This window comes from Atta cephalotes, assembly GCF_000143395.1.
Source record: "Atta cephalotes unplaced genomic scaffold scaffold00054, whole genome shotgun sequence".
In the NCBI taxonomy this organism is placed as follows: domain Eukaryota; kingdom Metazoa; phylum Arthropoda; class Insecta; order Hymenoptera; family Formicidae; genus Atta; species Atta cephalotes.
The window spans coordinates 1,059,914-1,077,862 of NW_012130118.1; the positions used below are offsets into that span (position 1 = coordinate 1,059,914).

General features: G+C 32.3%; 1 protein-coding gene across 1 annotated transcript in view; it reads left to right on the forward strand.

Moving 5' to 3' along the window:
- LOC105623182 (FERM domain-containing protein 5) overlaps positions 1 to 17,949 on the forward strand; it is a 34,496-nt gene that overhangs the window by 9,880 nt on the left and 6,667 nt on the right. The window contains exons 2-8 of the mRNA XM_012204581.1: positions 2,051 to 2,155; positions 4,778 to 4,820; positions 8,378 to 8,554; positions 10,566 to 10,777; positions 14,168 to 14,323; positions 15,492 to 15,506; positions 16,205 to 16,293. Of these exons, the coding sequence (XP_012059971.1) occupies positions 2,051 to 2,155; positions 4,778 to 4,820; positions 8,378 to 8,554; positions 10,566 to 10,777; positions 14,168 to 14,323; positions 15,492 to 15,506; positions 16,205 to 16,293 (797 nt within the window). The remainder of the gene's footprint in view (positions 1 to 2,050; positions 2,156 to 4,777; positions 4,821 to 8,377; positions 8,555 to 10,565; positions 10,778 to 14,167; positions 14,324 to 15,491; positions 15,507 to 16,204; positions 16,294 to 17,949) is intronic.

Consider the following 17,949-nt stretch of genomic DNA (forward strand, 5'->3'; position numbering starts at 1 on the left):
TTTTACTTTTTTTAGGTTTTTAGTTAATANATGCATATATATATATATATATATATATATATATATATATATGTATATCTCTTTTAATCTCTTGTAATAAGTCTGCTATAACAGTGATTTTTCTTTCAAAATTGTTGATTCTTTTAAACGTAAATAATGCTTACATTAAATCTTGTATATGTACAACTTACGTAAAGATGAGAAAATAATATTTTTCTCTTTTTTTGTCTATGACCTCGCATCAGTTGATACTTAATTTGTGATTACGAAACTATTATGTTTCATAATTACAGCGATTTCATTTTAATCACAGTTTTTGTTGCAAAAATCACGCCTGAGTTCATTTCTTTATATAATCTGTATCGTATGCGACACGTGTGGGAAGCCGTTTATCTTTTGCAATATATCAGCACGATGCCGTTTTAATATGGCTTTAAACGCTATTTAAGTATTATATTATTACATGTATTTTCAAATTTGTCCTGATCATATCATTTTTAATGCGTCGAGGTAGCATATTGATATTAGCGAGCTTTCACATCAGTGATAAGGTGAACTTTTTTGTCAGTTTTTTGAGATAATATCTCTATCAGATTTAAATATTATGAAAATTAAAATTTGCTTCAAGGGATTGACATGTTTAAAAAAAAAAAAAAAATCACACACATTAAAAACGACATAAAATTGAAAGTTGACGATCCTAAAAAGCAGTGTGACTTGGTTGCGAAAGCCACGTTAAAGCGCACGTGCTCCGTTTCCGCAAAATAGGAATAGTATGTCGCAAAGGCGTCGAGATCCTGATTTATAGTTTATACTTTCGTAGCATTGTCGCAACTGTAAAGTATTATTTATCAAAATACGGAAAAGTATTTATTTGTCGTAGATTGTGATAAGAACAGAACTGAAATTATTATTGTTTATGTAATGCATGCGTAATATATTTTTAATTTAATATATATATAATTTTTAACCACTGTCAAGCTAGTACGATCAAATGAACAAAATAAAAAAAAATCTACTGAACTATTTAGTACTCATTTTGATTTATGCTACAAAATATAATTTTGTACCACGTGTCATTTAGAAAAAATTCGTGGTTTTGCTTTATATTTATTAAGTTAGTAAAATCATGGGTTGTTCTTCTAAATGGAATGTGGTACAAAATTATGTTTTATAGCACAAATCAGTACTATTATACTTTACATCTGTTTTTATTTTTCTTGCTTCTTTTTTCTTTTAAGAATAAGAATTTTTTTCTTTTGTCCTGCTTTGTTTGATATTAAATTAGCAGCGGCACGAGTTTCTTTAAAATGACATGCGGTATAAAATTATGTTTTGTAGCAAATTATTACAAAATGAACATTAAATAATTCAATATATGTCTTTTTCTGTTTATTTGGTCTTGCTAGCTTGATATTAGAAATTAATTTTAACACGTAAGAATGCTTGCACGAATAAATACACGTATAAACGCATCGTTTTAGATACTCGAATATGAAAACGAAAGATTTCCGAGCAATCGGAACTCAACTCGTCATCTTTTATCAGACTTCCGGTATTATTTACACACTTTACGCGCCGTGTTGTTTTTATCATTCAGGAAGTGCGACAGAAAAAAGTGGTGCATTGATTTGCATTTGCATTACAATTAGAATACGACGGAGTAAAACCCATTTCTGTTATTTCTTTTTAAAGAAATTTTCATTTCAGAAATACGATGGAAGTCGCTTATGAAAAAATGTATTTACATTTTTCCGTTTCCACGTGATATGTTAACATTGTATGATATCTCTCGGGGTTACATAATTTGGCCATACTGCTATTGGAAATCATTATTTATATAAAGAAAAAGAGAGAGAAAGAGAGAGAAGAAAAAAGAGACTATTAAGTATTATAAGTTTCCTTAAATATAAAACTACTTCTATTAGCAATATGTCATTCCTTTTGTTCCCGCTAGCGTTTTCCTTTTCCGTACGAAAAATAAATTGGAGAAAACTGAATAAAATTCACGATCTGATTATTATGATGGTTTTTTTCCTCTTTGTTGTAGCCACAAGAAAAAGGACGATACATACTCGAATATGTGTGCAAACAACTCAACATTTTGGAGATGGATTACTTCGGACTTCGTTACGTCGATAAAGAAAGGGAAAGAGTAAGTGTGCGTTTATAAAGTGATGAATTTTTAAGAAAACGCGACTCTCAAGATGTCATATTTCTGATTTTTTGCTTGATTTGGCGTTTCAGGATATCTTCACGTGCGTATCAAAATCGAACATACAATTTTCGCAACACGTGTATTATACAGTATTCGTGTAATTATCTTGTTCTTTTTTAATGTTACTCTATCGAATGATGGTCAACTCATTTGCGGAAGACGGAAAGATCTCTGTCATGCAATTAAATTCGCTCTACTAACACCTGGAATGGCATGTCGTGCGCCGTACATCGTAATCGTTATTCTTAGGTCATCGATGTAATTCCGGAGGACTTAAAAATAGGCGTGCCTTGAAATACTAACGATTCACCGTAGTACACTGTTGTACTTCGCTTGTGAACACGCGTTTTAACGGTTAATCATTTATTCCACTCCTTTCCATTCGTAATATCTCAAATTAAAACTTACGCAATTAAATTGCTATTTTCAAGTATTAACACATGTTATTAAATTTGTCATGGAAATAACAATAATTGTTGCATCCATAGTAATTGTTTGTGACAAATTTCATTTAAGATAAAAAAGGAAAAAAAGATTTATCGATCTCAAAATAATATTTATATCGTTTCATTTAATAACGATGCGTTTCAACGCATTGATCCAACGATTCCAGGCCAGAGGGTATAAATCTAATTTACCTTATAAATGTTCGATCGTCACGAAGACCTGCAAACGCGTGGAAATGTTAACGTATGTTTTTAAATATATGTACGTATGACATATTTTGCAATTATATCGATATTCAGTATCATGTTGAAATTAATAACAACTGAAGAGAAAAATAATAACTACAATATTACAAAAATAAAAATCATACGCACACTTAACTTGTTTATTTTGCGAATGTATAGTCATTGTGTTTTTAACAAAAGTCGATATTTATAATAAACATGTTCAATCAATACATTCATATCAAGTTGTAATTCGCAGTTAAGCAAAAATTCAGAATTTTTTCATGATTGCTTGCTTTTTTATTTCCAATGAGTTAGTCTACCTTAAACGAACATGTACTTTTACTTAAATCCAAATGGATGGAGTGCGCTGGGAAAAGCCGTGAATCTTAATTTCGGTTGCAGAAGATTTAATCCAGAATGAAAATTGTGTTAATTTTAACACAAATCTGAGAGATCAGTAATTTTTCATTCTTTCCTTCGCATTTAAAGTAATATTTTTCAATTTTTTTCCATAAGAAATTATCATTTTACTGAATGAATCGTGCGTGCGTGCGTACGTGCGTGCGTGCGTGTGTGTGTGTGTGTGTGTGTGGTGTGTGTGTGTGTACATATATGTATAGTCTTTAAAATAATGCGAAATAAACTCAAGAGAATACACGCGAGGCTCTACATAATTTTCACGGAATTATTTTTATTTCTCGTTTTTTAGCGGAAGATCTCGCGATCTCGGTGTAAAACAGCATCCAAGTTCTGGTCTTCCCGTTTAAGGTCTGGTGAAATCAATATTGTCCGTCCGGACATCCGCAAATGTTCCATCTTTAAAAATTAACGTGCCGCACCCTATCCTCAAGCTATTCTTCGCTTCCGCCATTCTCTTATTTCGTAATTCAATTCATGCCGTACGAGCAGAAATTTTTTAATAGGAATTATAAATATTCTTTCAGCATATTTGCGCAGTGCGACAATTTTTAAAGTTTGCACTTTCGATAAGCGACAATGAACCCCGAAAGAGATACGTGTCACCTATAAATCCTCCGAGAATAATAAATTGTATCGTATGTCATATCGATTGTTACTACCCTAAGCGGCACCTGCAGAGTCCTATCTATTCATTTTTTAAAGGTGGCCATTGTAACGCTTAAAGAGATATAGGATAAAATCGTAGATCTATTTGCTCCATTTTATCCTCTTGTATAAATCCACTAAATAGTTTGAAGTGATCTGTAATTGCTCGGTGCAACTGATCCTTGATCTGATATATTATAGATTCCTAAAACTCATCGCATAAATCTTTATTATATAACAGCTTAGTTGCAACAATTATCTTTTGTGAAAGCAACTAATTCGACGATATAATATATAGTTTACGCACTTGCGTTAGAAAAACCAACGTGATGGTCACTCTTCAATCTTTATATACTAATCTCGTTGAAACAGTATGAGAACAGATTTCATACTGTTGGTATAATTTCTGGTAAATGTCATACTTACGAGCGAACGTGGATTGTTACGATAGTATCATTAGAGACGCTTATTAGAGACAAAATTTTACGACGAACTTTTTTTGTTTCTCGTTCTTGCGCGGGATAGTTACACAAATTGGATAGCATTAGCATGCTACGTCAAGAAAAGCGGTCAGAAAACAAGATATCACTCGAAGTATCTTAAATTTATGTTATAAATATAAATATTTAAATATATAGAATATTTGTTAGACTAACTTGTTAAAGTGTCTCTAGTGTCGATTAATGGTAAATAAATGATAACAATTTTTAGTAAACATTCGCAACAGTATTGCGGTCATCTTACGTATTTATCAGTTCTCTCTTGTTTATGTTATATGTATATATATATATTATGTATTTGATTATTTCTTATTTTGCAGCATTGGCTGGACCTAGCGAAAACGGCAATCAAGCAAGTGAAAGGTTGGTATTACTCGGAATTTAATAAACTTTTACGTATGTGGGCGTACTATGCAGATCTTTAACTTGCAGAGACTTTATCTATTTGACAAGTAGGGGTGCTTAGAATACTTAAACATTTTTTTAAATTTTATTACATTTTTTACTAGTATATTATGTTATAATTAAATTTATTTATTTATTAGCTTATGTATCCTTATAAGATAGAAAAATAATGGAAAATAATGAACTCAAGACTTCTAGGCAATACCTTTTTCCTTTTCTAAAATAAGATATAAAAAATTATACTTGAAAAATTATAATTAAAATGCTGTGGTCACTCTATTTATTTATTTAAATCCAGTTTTTAATTTTCTGATTGACTTGTAATTAGACTCAGTCTAATGATTTTGTAAAAATTGTATTTTTCTAGTTATTGATTATAAATTGATGATATTGTAGTGAGTAATTTTTAAAGTTATTATACATACACACTACGAAACTATCAGTGATTAATCATAGTTACAAAAATAAATAAATAATAAATTTTACATTATCATTGAGTTAAGTAAGATTATGTTTAAGCTTTAAATTAGCCAGAAAATGAAAATGGAAAACCTATGTGTATCTCTATTCATTCTATTTTATTTTCGAAGAGGTGCATACCGAGCATTCTCCCGCTCAAATTGCAACAACTATCTCATTCGTAACATGGCGTAACACGAGGCCATTAACTATACGCAACGGATATGACTGTAATCCGAAACACACAAATCGGCGCCGAGCAAACGTCTTATTATGCTCGGAAGCAATCTCGTTCTGCCACGGAAATTCTATACTGTCACAAAAGCGTTCCTCATAGTTGATCGGCCATAATGACGTTGCCATGTAGAGAACGCAGGTATCAGCGGAACAGCTGTGACCGAGGTAGGTCGATCGTACGACTTTTCCCTCCCGCGTCCGATTACGTCGGTCGATGTCACATGAAAGTTTCAAGTAGTCGCGACCCGCTGGCCTATTCTCGTAAACTTGAACGGATTTCAGAGCAGACCTGTCCAAAAGGGTTAAGATATTTTTTTTTCTTCTAAAACTCGGCCCAGCAATCACGCAATCCGTTTGAATAAATAAAAATTCTCTCTAAAATCCTCGGAGTGGAATATTAATTAATATATAATAATAATAATGTAATAATTCTAAATAGTGACAATTAAATCAGTGTTGAGCAAAAAAGTGGCTCACTTGTTAATTTTTAAAAGTGAGATTTTACTCTTTAAGCTCACTTTAGACGATCTATAATTCGCGATCAAATTCGGAACAGAATTCTATTTATAATTTTGTGTGTCGTGTAACATAGAAATTGATGAAGAAGTAAAATACATACACAGAAAATATATATCACTGATATATGTATATTTTTTCTATATGTGTATATTTTATTTCTTTAACACGTTGAATGCCACATTAATATTACATGATTTGCCCAAGTGCATGATTTGCACAATACTGCATTAATTTCTTCACACTATTGTAATAACGATGATAATATTAAAAAATTTAGAAATATTGACATTTATTCGAATTATGTGTTTCTATTAATCTTGGCATCGCCGGTGCTTTCCACGCCTTCCACGGTGCTACTGACAAACTGAATGCCAGTCACTGGTGAACCCATGGCATTTAACGTGTTAAATATTTTCTATGTTACACGATACGCAAAATAAGATTCCGTCCCGAATTTAGTCATGAATTATGGATAGTCTAAAGTGGTGATAGTCTTTAGAATTAAATTCCATTCTAAAGATTTTAGAGAGTTGGATGTCGTATAATGGAAGTAAAAGGAAAAACAAATACTCTTGCGCTCGCTGAGGGTGCGCGACAAGAGTTGCGGAGATTCCTCTTTGAGCCGGAATTAAGTAAATTCGAAGGGTTAGCTTTGAATTAACAATAAGAAATATTTCTGGATCACGAATGAGCGTTTTTGTCGCGTACCTGTTGATCTTAATGCTCATAGAGTTGATAGAATTAATGTATGATATATTTACATTATAAATGCATTTGTATTTAATTGTATGTATAATATAAAGCAAGCTTGACACAAGATCGAAACATAACTTGTTTGATTGATATTCCATATGTTTTACGGAAGGTCAACGCTAGAGACAGCTCGCGAGAATTTTATATCTGTCGAAGGCAACGAGCTGTAATGATACCATATCGAATGGGATCATGACCTCGCATTATGGAGGCGGCAACGTTATGTTATCGCGAGTATAGAGCTCGATTTGCATCAGTGATGCGTTCGTAAGTGTATATTTGCGTCAGCTGATGTTTCTCTTATTTGTGTAAAATAAATATCTACGTCGTTTTGCGCGAACGTTCTCTCTCTACGAAATACCTATACGTATATGGCAAAATAATAAAAATCATAAAATCAATCATAAAATGTGTAAGTTCAATTGTTAATTTTTAAGAGTGAGATTTCATTTTTTAAGCTCACTTTAGGCGGTCTATAATTTGCGATCAAATTCAGAACTGAATTCTATTTATATAATTTTGTCGTGTAACTTCGAAACATTTGAAGAGGTAAATATATACGTAGAAAATATATATACACATTCATAAAATGTGAACTTACAAACATTGCATTCCCACATGTGAAACCATTAGTCTGCTACTACCGTCATTGTCCGTTTTCATCTCTGTCTTCGTTGAAGTGTTTTTATACGCGTAGGATATACTAGTAAATGCTATTTTCTTTGAGATTGCATGTGTCGATTGTTGTTCTAAGAAGAGAAAGAAGGTCGATATACATATCACTCTATTAAAAGATTAGTTATTGAGAAGATCGATATACATAACGCTCTATTAAATTATTTCAAAATTTGCATTATAAAATTATATTGAATTGCATGTAATCCAATTGTTGCGTTCTTTGTAATAAATATACAATGATATATGTATATGTGTATAACGAAGGAGATTTAATAAGTAATAATTTTTGCAGTATGGATAGGAATATTATTGTACAAAACATAAGTAATGCAGGATTTTTGGAATATGACTAATATATTATACTAAAATACAGAGATTCGAGCAATATTTATACTGTCAACTTATAAGTAATTTAAGCACTGAGAAAAATTTCTGATTGAAAATGGATGAATGATCATATCAGAATTCTGACTTGATCTCAACTTCAACAAGAATTTAATAAATTTACTCAGAAAATTCTGATTTGTCAATTTTTAAATAGAATTAATTCTAACTAAATTCTTTCTAGTGCGACTATGTGTAATCGTATTATTAATTAAATACTGTTAATCATACTATTAATTAATTAATCATACTGTTACTATATTTACATAGATTATAATATACGGTTATATACTTATGATGATTTTGTATGGAAGGGAATAAATATGAATTTAGCATACTTATGTTAGCTTGATTTAAAATATATTGAAAAGTTTACCGAATGTCAGTTGCGAGTATTTTTCTTGCACGACAAAAGTACACAAGTCGTAAGTGAAGATGTTGGTTGGCTGAAATATATCCGACCTTTTACTGTCATTATATTTCAGATATGCACGAGATTTTGCTGTGCTTTCGCGTGAAATTCTACCCGCCTGATCCTCTGCGGCTAAAGGAGGAGATCACCAGGTATCAAGTATACCAGCAGCTCAAAAGGGACCTGCTTTACGGACGTTTGTGTTGCAGCCCCGGCGAGGCAGCGCTGCTAGTGGCTTGCATCGTGCAAAGTAAGTTTGTTCTTTTAGTCATCCTTTGTTGATTTTTTATTTTCGAATTTTATATCATAATGTCGTGTCTTAATGGCAGAAAAGGTAATGAAGTGCAAGAATAACTCATTTCACCGCCCGGATCTTAAGCTTTACGCTGAAAGGATGTTTTAGTCTTTATAAACGAAAAAAAGACTTTTATTTCTCTCATATAATTGTCTATTATTTTTTATTTAAAATCGTATTTTGCTTTTCAATCTTATTTTCTGTTAATCAAAAATATTTATTACGAAATTGTGTTAATTTAGTGAAAATTCTTGGAAAGTAGCCGAATTAAATAATTATAACTGGCGATTATAAATACGATTATAAATACGATTAGTATGATTATAATGATTAGTATGATTATTTTATATCTAATATTGGATTCGTGAACAATAAACGATCATGATGTTTGCAGCCATATAGTTTCTGCAGCTTCAGCTTCTCTCCGTTTCATGTGTCCATTCGGTCAATTTATTCCTTTATCTCGACTTCGGGAATCCCATAATTCAGGATTTCCTTTCCAGTGACCTATCACAGTTATCATGTATCACCCACCCCTTCCATTGATCGTCGCCCATCGATCGTGCAACACCATTTCCGTAAAATATACGACTGCATGGCTTTGCGTTTATTTTCTCTGAAGTTCATCCAAAAAAAATTGTCAGTTAATACTTCGAATCTGTCAACGTCTCTCGTGAAAAACGATTAAGCGTGTTTTGAAGTAAAGTCGATAGATGAATAATGGGTACTGTTCAAATACAGATTAATCAATTTCGCTACTAGATTAATTAATATCAAGTCACATTCATCAGTCTTTACGTATTTGTATATGCACATCGTTAAATTTAGTTCCTTGTGATTTAGCGAGAAATGCAACTGTCTATTTACGGAATCTCAGATTGCGATCGAAGTTAGTCTAAAAAGTAACCTTCCAGAGTCGGTGTCCTTTTATAGGTATAAATGCGGAATCAACCTTTTTGTCTTACGATCTCGTTATTGAGAAGTGAGAGAGCAATCAATGACCCGTCACTTTCCACCGTACCCAATCGTGACTCTTTGTATTAAAACTTCGGTCGTCGACCATCAATTCTTAGATCGTTCACCTTCCAGTGAATCGTGGCCGCAGCTATAAAAACTATTTGCTTTCCGTTGGATCTTTTTGCTGACCTTGGCAATAGCTGTTCTTGTACGTTTCTCGTAACGGAACGCAATCGGTATGCGTTTCTCCTATTTGCTAAAGTAGACCGTTTTTCATGTGCAGATTCCTCGCACGTTCTTCAAAATAAGTGCCTTCTTTTATATACATAAGACATAGGGTTTTATCAATTAAAAAAGATAGGAACTGCCGCAGATTAATTTGATATTTCGAGAAGATTTGTTTGCTTTCCCGTCATTTGTCTTTGACATCCGGTTCATGCAACAGTCATTTCTCAATTGCGGACGATTTATATCCAGTCGTGCACGCCCTGTTGCAATTTGAGTAATAGCCGCGATGAGCGCTTATTATTTTTCTAACTATCTGCCATGCGATCTCAGAATGTACTCAATAATTACTCTCATCAAGCACCTCTTTCTAATAGGAACTAGATTTACAAAAAAGGTTTTTCTAAATTTTAGAAATCTACACAAAAAGGAAGATTTTGCTGAAGCATGTAAAAATTTAACTAACTACAGATCTGAAAATAATTTTATTGGACATCAAAATAATATAGGATGCTCTAAACTAGTTGTTACATCAAAATTCTTTGCAGCATTTTGATAGTCCAATCAAATTATTTGTTAGATCTGTATCTAGTTAAATTTTTTAATATTTCAGCCAAGTCGTTCTTTTTATGTACAATTTATGATCAGCTTCAATTTCATGTATTTTCTTCGATATCAATAAAACGAATAAACTCTGTGTATAGAATATTTATGTGAAATAAAGAATGAGAAGAAACGCGCAATTGATACTTATGAGACGGCCTTTCTTTTCCGGAATTCTCAGGTGAACTGGGAGATTACGATCCCGAGATCCACGAAGGGAACTATATCTCCGAGCACAAATTGCTGAAAACGCAGACACAGACGATCGAGGATAAGGCGATGGACCTACATCAGACTCAGTTGAAGGGGTTCACTCCGGAACAGGCGGAAAACTACTTCCTTAGGATAGCCTCGCAATTAGACACGTACGCGGTTGATCCACATCCGGTCAAGGTAATGTTCGTTATTTTTACACGCTCCTTAAAACATCGAGTCAATGTAATATCAAAGGATTTCAATTCAGAAATTTGTTCTTTAACTTTCGTTTCAACTTACTCGTTTACGAATATCACTAACAGAATCTGGAAACTTGGTATTTGAACTTTTATCAAAGAAAAATCCCAAAATGGGTCGAATGTTGACTCAATAGTAGTCGAAGTGCAGTTGTGATCAACAATGTGGACGACAACATTGTCGAGGAACAAACTTGAAAGTTGCTAACGGGTTGATAGCGTGACTAACTAAAGTGAGCTCTCATGGCCGTTTCCTTTCGTGATGCTAATAACGCCCTTCTTTATTTCCGGCAATATGTTTCAATCCGTTAGCGATGTACTGTTGTCCTTTGACGCACCAACCATAAATTGCTTCTTACGCGATTCTTTATGAGTGATGTCTGTTCACTTTGTTTGAAAATTTAAGGCCGATCAATGATTTAATGTTATAATCATGATATAAGAAGACCATGAATCAATTTTATGAAGCACAGTTGTTCAAAGTAATGACATTATTTGTGACCAATTAGAGATTTATCTCAAATTTTATAAGCCAATGTAAAGCCGCTATTAAAACGCCAATAAACGTTTTTTCTTACGCGATTCTTTATGAGTGACATCTGTTCACTTTGTTTGAAAATTTAAGGCCGATCAATGATTTAATGTTGTAATCATGATATAAGAAGACCATGAATCAATTTCATGAAGCACGTTCAAAGTAATGACATTATTTATGACCAATCAGAGATTGATTTCAAATTTTATAAGCCAATGTAAAGCCACTATTAGAAATTTGCTAATCAGAAATTTCTCTCAAATTATATTCAGCGTTATTAACGGAATACAATTATGTTTTTGATAATCTTTTTTGCTCGGGAAATTTGAGACTTTAAATTATAATATTTGCTTTGCAATCACTTTGATTATTATTACAAATAATTTCAAGATCCAAGATCAAAAAGAGTTGTTTCATTTTATTCTATTCTTATCAAAAATGCAGATTACAAGTGCAAGAATAACGTTTCAGCGCAAGTTTTGAGATCGATGAATGCAGATTAATAAATTCGAACACGGCCGTATAGCTATTGCATTTATAGTCGTATATCTCGTCTATGTCGATAAGAGTTTATAACCGGTTTATCTTCCTTGCGAGAGAACGATCGCGCTTTGTATGCTTGTTTCATAAATTGGCGACTTTTTTTATTTCGCCACGATATTCCACTGCTTTAAAATATTCAAACGTGTCTGAATCTAGTTACATTTCGATTATTGCTATGTGATAACTAAATATCTTGAATGTTACTGCGTTATTATCGTGTATAACTGTAAAACATAAGTTATATGTATAACTTGAGAGCACATATTACAAATTTCAATATAAATATTATTAATATAAGCTAAAGCGTAGTTACATAGGGATACTAAATACAGATTTCCATTTACTCGTCTATCATTTAGTTTGCAATTTAATTTACAATAATTTCAAATCGTCCGGACTTCATTTTTCATGACGGAACAATTTTGCAAGCTAGAAAACGTTTTCAGAGATAACCGATTTTAGCTGCTATTGACGTCTCTGCCAATATCACAAAATATGAAGCAACATTCATTGATATTCAAACGAAAAGCAAGTCTTCCACGGGATTTCCTCAAAAGCGCGTCTATTATAGTATATGCTGTCGACAACCGATTGAGGATTCATTCGTTGAAACATCTTTATCCGATTGTTATCGTGATATATATCATCGCATATACTTAGCCTCCTAACTTATACGAATCAATATACGAATCAAGAAGAACACAATTGGAAAATTTATGTTAAATTGAACGTATTTTACGTATCCCAAACGATTCATTCAAATTTTAATGTTAATTTAATACAAAATGAATATGTTAATAACACAAATATAAGATAAAAAAAATTAACACAAGAAAGTAATACTGATTTATAACCAAAATGTAAAAGTATTTTTTTTTTTAGTAGAATTAATATTTACGATATATTAAATTAACACGTATTTCATTTATTTGTCTTAGAATTTCGTTTCAAAACACAATATTTTTATGTTATTTATTAACTTACTCATAAATTGTGTTATTTTTACACTGAAATGTTGAATATCCAATTTGACACAAAATATTCACATAACATAGTCTCATTATATTCAATTAACATTCGAATATTAAAAATGCAACACAAAATTTTAACAAGGTTTTTTAACAAGGAGTGAACCGTTTCCAACACAAATACAAAATATTTTTACTATGTGAACATTTCAGAAGTAGAGAAGTTATCACTAGGAAATGTATTATGTAAGTATATTATATAACGTCTTGCATTATTTCTATTTATATACAAGATGTAAGAACATTCTTAAAATCCTATTCCAAGTGATGAAATAATCTATCTCCTAAGCGATAAAATTTTAATATTAAAATCTCTTTATCACCGACATATTTTCAATATTGCTAATGCAATGTACTCTATTGTAATTAATGTCTCGGTCGATCGATACGCCCATTGAAACCACTGTTGTTATCTTTGCCGGGATCCTCTCGCTGACAAATAAATTGCGATATATACGACTCAACAGTAAACTAACATCTCATGTTCCGAGGAATCGTTCGTGAGGAAAAACAACCCGCTATTATTCATCACGATGCATTCATTGCACTCTTGTCGCGAGTGGCGAGTATTTGATGACGTGCACTTGTCGTTTATTGGTTTTTTACTTCCTGCCTGCATGGCGACATTTTCGCTGAAGAAGTAATCGCGATCCACTGTTGCGACCGTCTTCCGTTTAAGGGAAAATGTCATTTTTATGGCGCGACGTCGTGACTATGAGACATAGTTCTCGCTTATACTCGAGAAAGGATACCTGCACACTCGTCTGCAAAGTATCTGTTTCACGTGCAAAACGTCTCATTGGTCGTCATGAGGTACGATGTTCTTATCGGAAAAGGTCGACAATGAGGGATTGAATAAATCGTGGAAAGAAAAAAACTCATTGAAGAAATAGATAGAGAGCGAATAATAATTACAAATATAATTGCTGTTCATTTTAATAAAAAAAGTTTTCCATGTAATTGGTTTTTTATCTGGAAGAGTAACTGTATGTATATGCAAATTGTTTTCCCTACGTTATCGATAAAAATTTAATGACAATTTCCGATGTAAATAAAAAGTGACGTAACGATTGAATTTCAGGATAATCCTCCCATAGCGAATGCATTAACTAAATGGAAATTTTTCTTAAATTCTCTCTCGCATTATCCATACGAACGTTGCATTGCGTTTCTGACCACGTTGCGATTTTATTTTCTGATAAATACGTTTGTGTTACATTTACAGGATCCCGACAAGGGCACGCAGCTTCATTTAGGCATTAATCACTGTGGGATTCTAACATTCCAAGACTCACGAAAAATTCAGCATTTCCGCTGGTCGGAAGTTCAAAAGATCAATTTTGAAGGAAAGATGTTTATTGTGCATGTGACGATAAATGAGGTAAGCATATTTATTGTTGACTGGATATTACGCTCTACCGGATGAAAACGACGAAGAGACGCGGCGGAATATTTCACATCTAGATAATTAAAATTTTCCACACAAATTTTCATTTTTAATACTATGTTATATGTATAAAAGAACTTTGTAATATCGTTTTTAATATCGTTTTTGCTGAATTTGAATTGTATTAAGCATATTATATGGAAAATATAAACGTGAGAATAATACCTAATAAGACGCAAGCTTTATTAGATGTATCGCGTGATGCGTTGCATGAAGTCAAACGTAAATGAAGTTTTTTAATATTGAATCGTTATTTGGTTCTAAAATTCGTACAATTTGTAGTGCTCGTATGAATGTTAGAATCGGCAGGAGTGCGGACAACTTATCTGCATCTCATTCGCGATGCAGATACACATCTATACCATAGTTTGCCTTGTAGAAGAAATACGTGTATTTTGCCACAATATCTTTTTGATTTTTTTCTTTCTATAAAACTATGAAGGCTACAGAGCCGAATTTTACAATTTGCTTATTAAAACATTATAATAAATAAAATTATCTGCACTGTAAATCCTTTTGCAGTGGAATTTATAAAGAGTGAGATTCCATTCCAAAGAATTTAAAGATCACCTCTCAACTATTTTATAGCAGATTATATAATGAGATATCAGAACGAATTTTTATTTTATTTTATTTTTTTTTTCAAAAAATTGCTTTATACTATTATTGTGTGAGACTTTTCTTATTATGAATATTGCAATTACATCGTGATTTTCTCAGAGCATTTTAATCATAAATTTAGTCGAAAGAAATTTCCGTTTGATAGAGGTCTCTTCTTGCCGACTTTTAAACACACAACGGTAACAAGGTCTTTGTCGTATTAAGAGATCTTCGTCGGAATTATTTAATCGTTTTTCGTATCGTGTTATGCAGTTTGGACCTTTTTAAGCCTTTGGAAAACCTTGTTTTATCTCGACATTATTTCTAATTACGAACACTACGTATACTATTATGTTACAATAATTGCACGTGAAAATGCGCTCTCATTCGTGCATGATTCGATCGCGTGTAACGTATGCGTGCAATATGTGCATATAACGTCAGATACTACGTGATTGTAAATTAAGTAATCCTATTGTTTCTCTCTGCTGAACTCGTGCAGGACGTGAGGACAAAGGTGAGTTAGAGAGCGATTTTAATACAAGTACTTAACTATTATAACTAATATAGAAAAAAAAGTCAGAAAAACACGTCGAAGAAAAAAATCATCTTAAAAAACGATCTTAAATAATTTCTATGCGTGTTTGTATGATTTGCGTTTATCAAAATATGAAATAATACAGATGCTTTTAGGAGATGCGTATCTCGTGACTCACGTCGTCCCCTGTGAATAAATGTTTCTTATCTCACGAAACTTCTTGCCTTCCCATTATTTCTCCTTGAGTAATAAAACTAGAAATAAAACAGCTGTCTTTGTCATTTTAAAACTATACATTTTTACAGAATATCGGTCTCATTTTCAAATTGGAAATTCAGGCCACGAAAGACGTGGCGGATCGTGAACTTCGAATCAATAATATTCACTTTATTCTATTTTGTGATTGTACGCGACGTAACGTTGCAATATTCTGAAACAAATGATTGTCATCGTGCAATCATTAAAGAATATCATCATCGATCGTTAAAATAAGATACAGTATTAATTAATCTACTCATTTTTTTTTTCCTATTTATTTATCTTGTTCGAAGTGCAAAGATAATATCTATTTTTTGTTGGTTTTATTTTGCAAAAATGCATGCAAATATTTGCTCACATAATATGTATAACGTCAAGATAGAATATTTTTCGAGCGTCTTCGTATTTGCAATTTTCAGAAAAAGCATCTCGTCGGGTTCAAATGTCCCACAGCAACGAACTGTCGTCACGTGTGGCGGTGCGCCATCGAGCAGATGCTGTTTTTTACGTGAGTACCTCTTTTACTCGTATTTCCCCTGAAAGCACGTATGAGATTTATTATGTTTTACATCACATGGCATTTTTACTACTTATGGAGAAGCTTTTACATCCATTCACGTGCATATTCCTGTATATTAATGATTCAAATTGCGCATTGCGCATGATGCTTATACATTTTAAATAAAAGACAAGTATTTTTTATTTTATAATATTATTTCCGACTTTTCCGAGGTTTTTTTTTATTCGATGCTGCATTCGAATCGCTATGCGAAGGTGCTGTGCAGACGGAACTGTTAATCTCTTTTTCATGAAAATTTAGTAACGATCAATCAGTTGCAGATCCCCTTAGCTTTTCGTATCAAGTTGAAATTTGAGCAAAGTTTGTAAAATGTCTTCCGGCGCATTTTGGCTACGTCGTACGTGTAGCTTTTCCGAAATTTCCGACATAAGTAATTGAACTGAGCTGTAAAAGTAACTCCAATGCCTGTAAAAGATGCATTTGACTCTCGGAAATATTGCTGACACTTACATGCACGGTTTATCGTTACTATCGCGCGGTCAAATTTAATGCTTCTACCACGAGCATTGATGGATGTCCGAACGAACGCTTGTATTTATAGAAGTTGTTTCAGCAACGAACATATTTTTTTTCTATTCGTACATCATATCTGTATGGTACATATCTGTATGTAGTGAACATTGCAATTTTACGAATGTCATTTAAATGAATTTGTGTTAAAAGTGAATATTTCCATGTAGTAAATGTCAAATTTAAAACGAAATTTGCCCTGGACATTTCGTTCGTCAAATATCATCCTATACGAGTTTCAATCAATTTTGCAGTCGTGTAAACACAACGTGGCACTACTTTCAAATAAATATTGTCAATGATAATTCGATCTATGTTTACGATTCAGTGTTCTCAACATTTCACAAAATTGTCAAAATCAAATTAAAAGACACTAATACGGAAAATTGCGTCCGGATAAAATGAGTTAGTTTTTAGTTTAGAGGTGAACAAGAGATTATCATAAATAATAATAGGGCTCAATAATTATAATTATAATTTCCCATATAATTATTGCAGAGTCTTTTATATTTTTCATAATAAAAAGATTCCACTTTTCGAAATTTTTTTACAAAAAACAGGAACGTTAAATTCGTCTAATATATTCCTTTCTATGAAGTTACATCGAAATGAAGATTTGGAAGATTCTGTCATTATAATAAGTGGAATCAAAGGATTACTGAAGAGTTGCATGCAATCTTGACATTGGTCTATTTACTCATAGTTGAAGATATACCTGTTTCAAATGTACATTAGAAATGGCAAACAAGGTTAAAATCGCTCGCGGTAAATGACCGTCTTGTCAGGATAATTTGGCTGTCATCCAGATAATTAAAGTACAGTTGCAACTTGCGTTGATGTTGCCACAAGATAGAATTCGCAATAGAAAATCAGCTTTGTTTCAGTTTTAATTATCAATTTTTTTTTTATGAACAATACGACGTTATATTATACGAAGAATTATAACAGCTGTCTACAAGATAGATTGAAAAAATATCCATTTCTTGTAGACGTTAAATAAACCTGCATTTGGAATTAAACACATTAGAGGAAACGATCTGATTAATTAAATAGAGGTATTATCCACACACACAC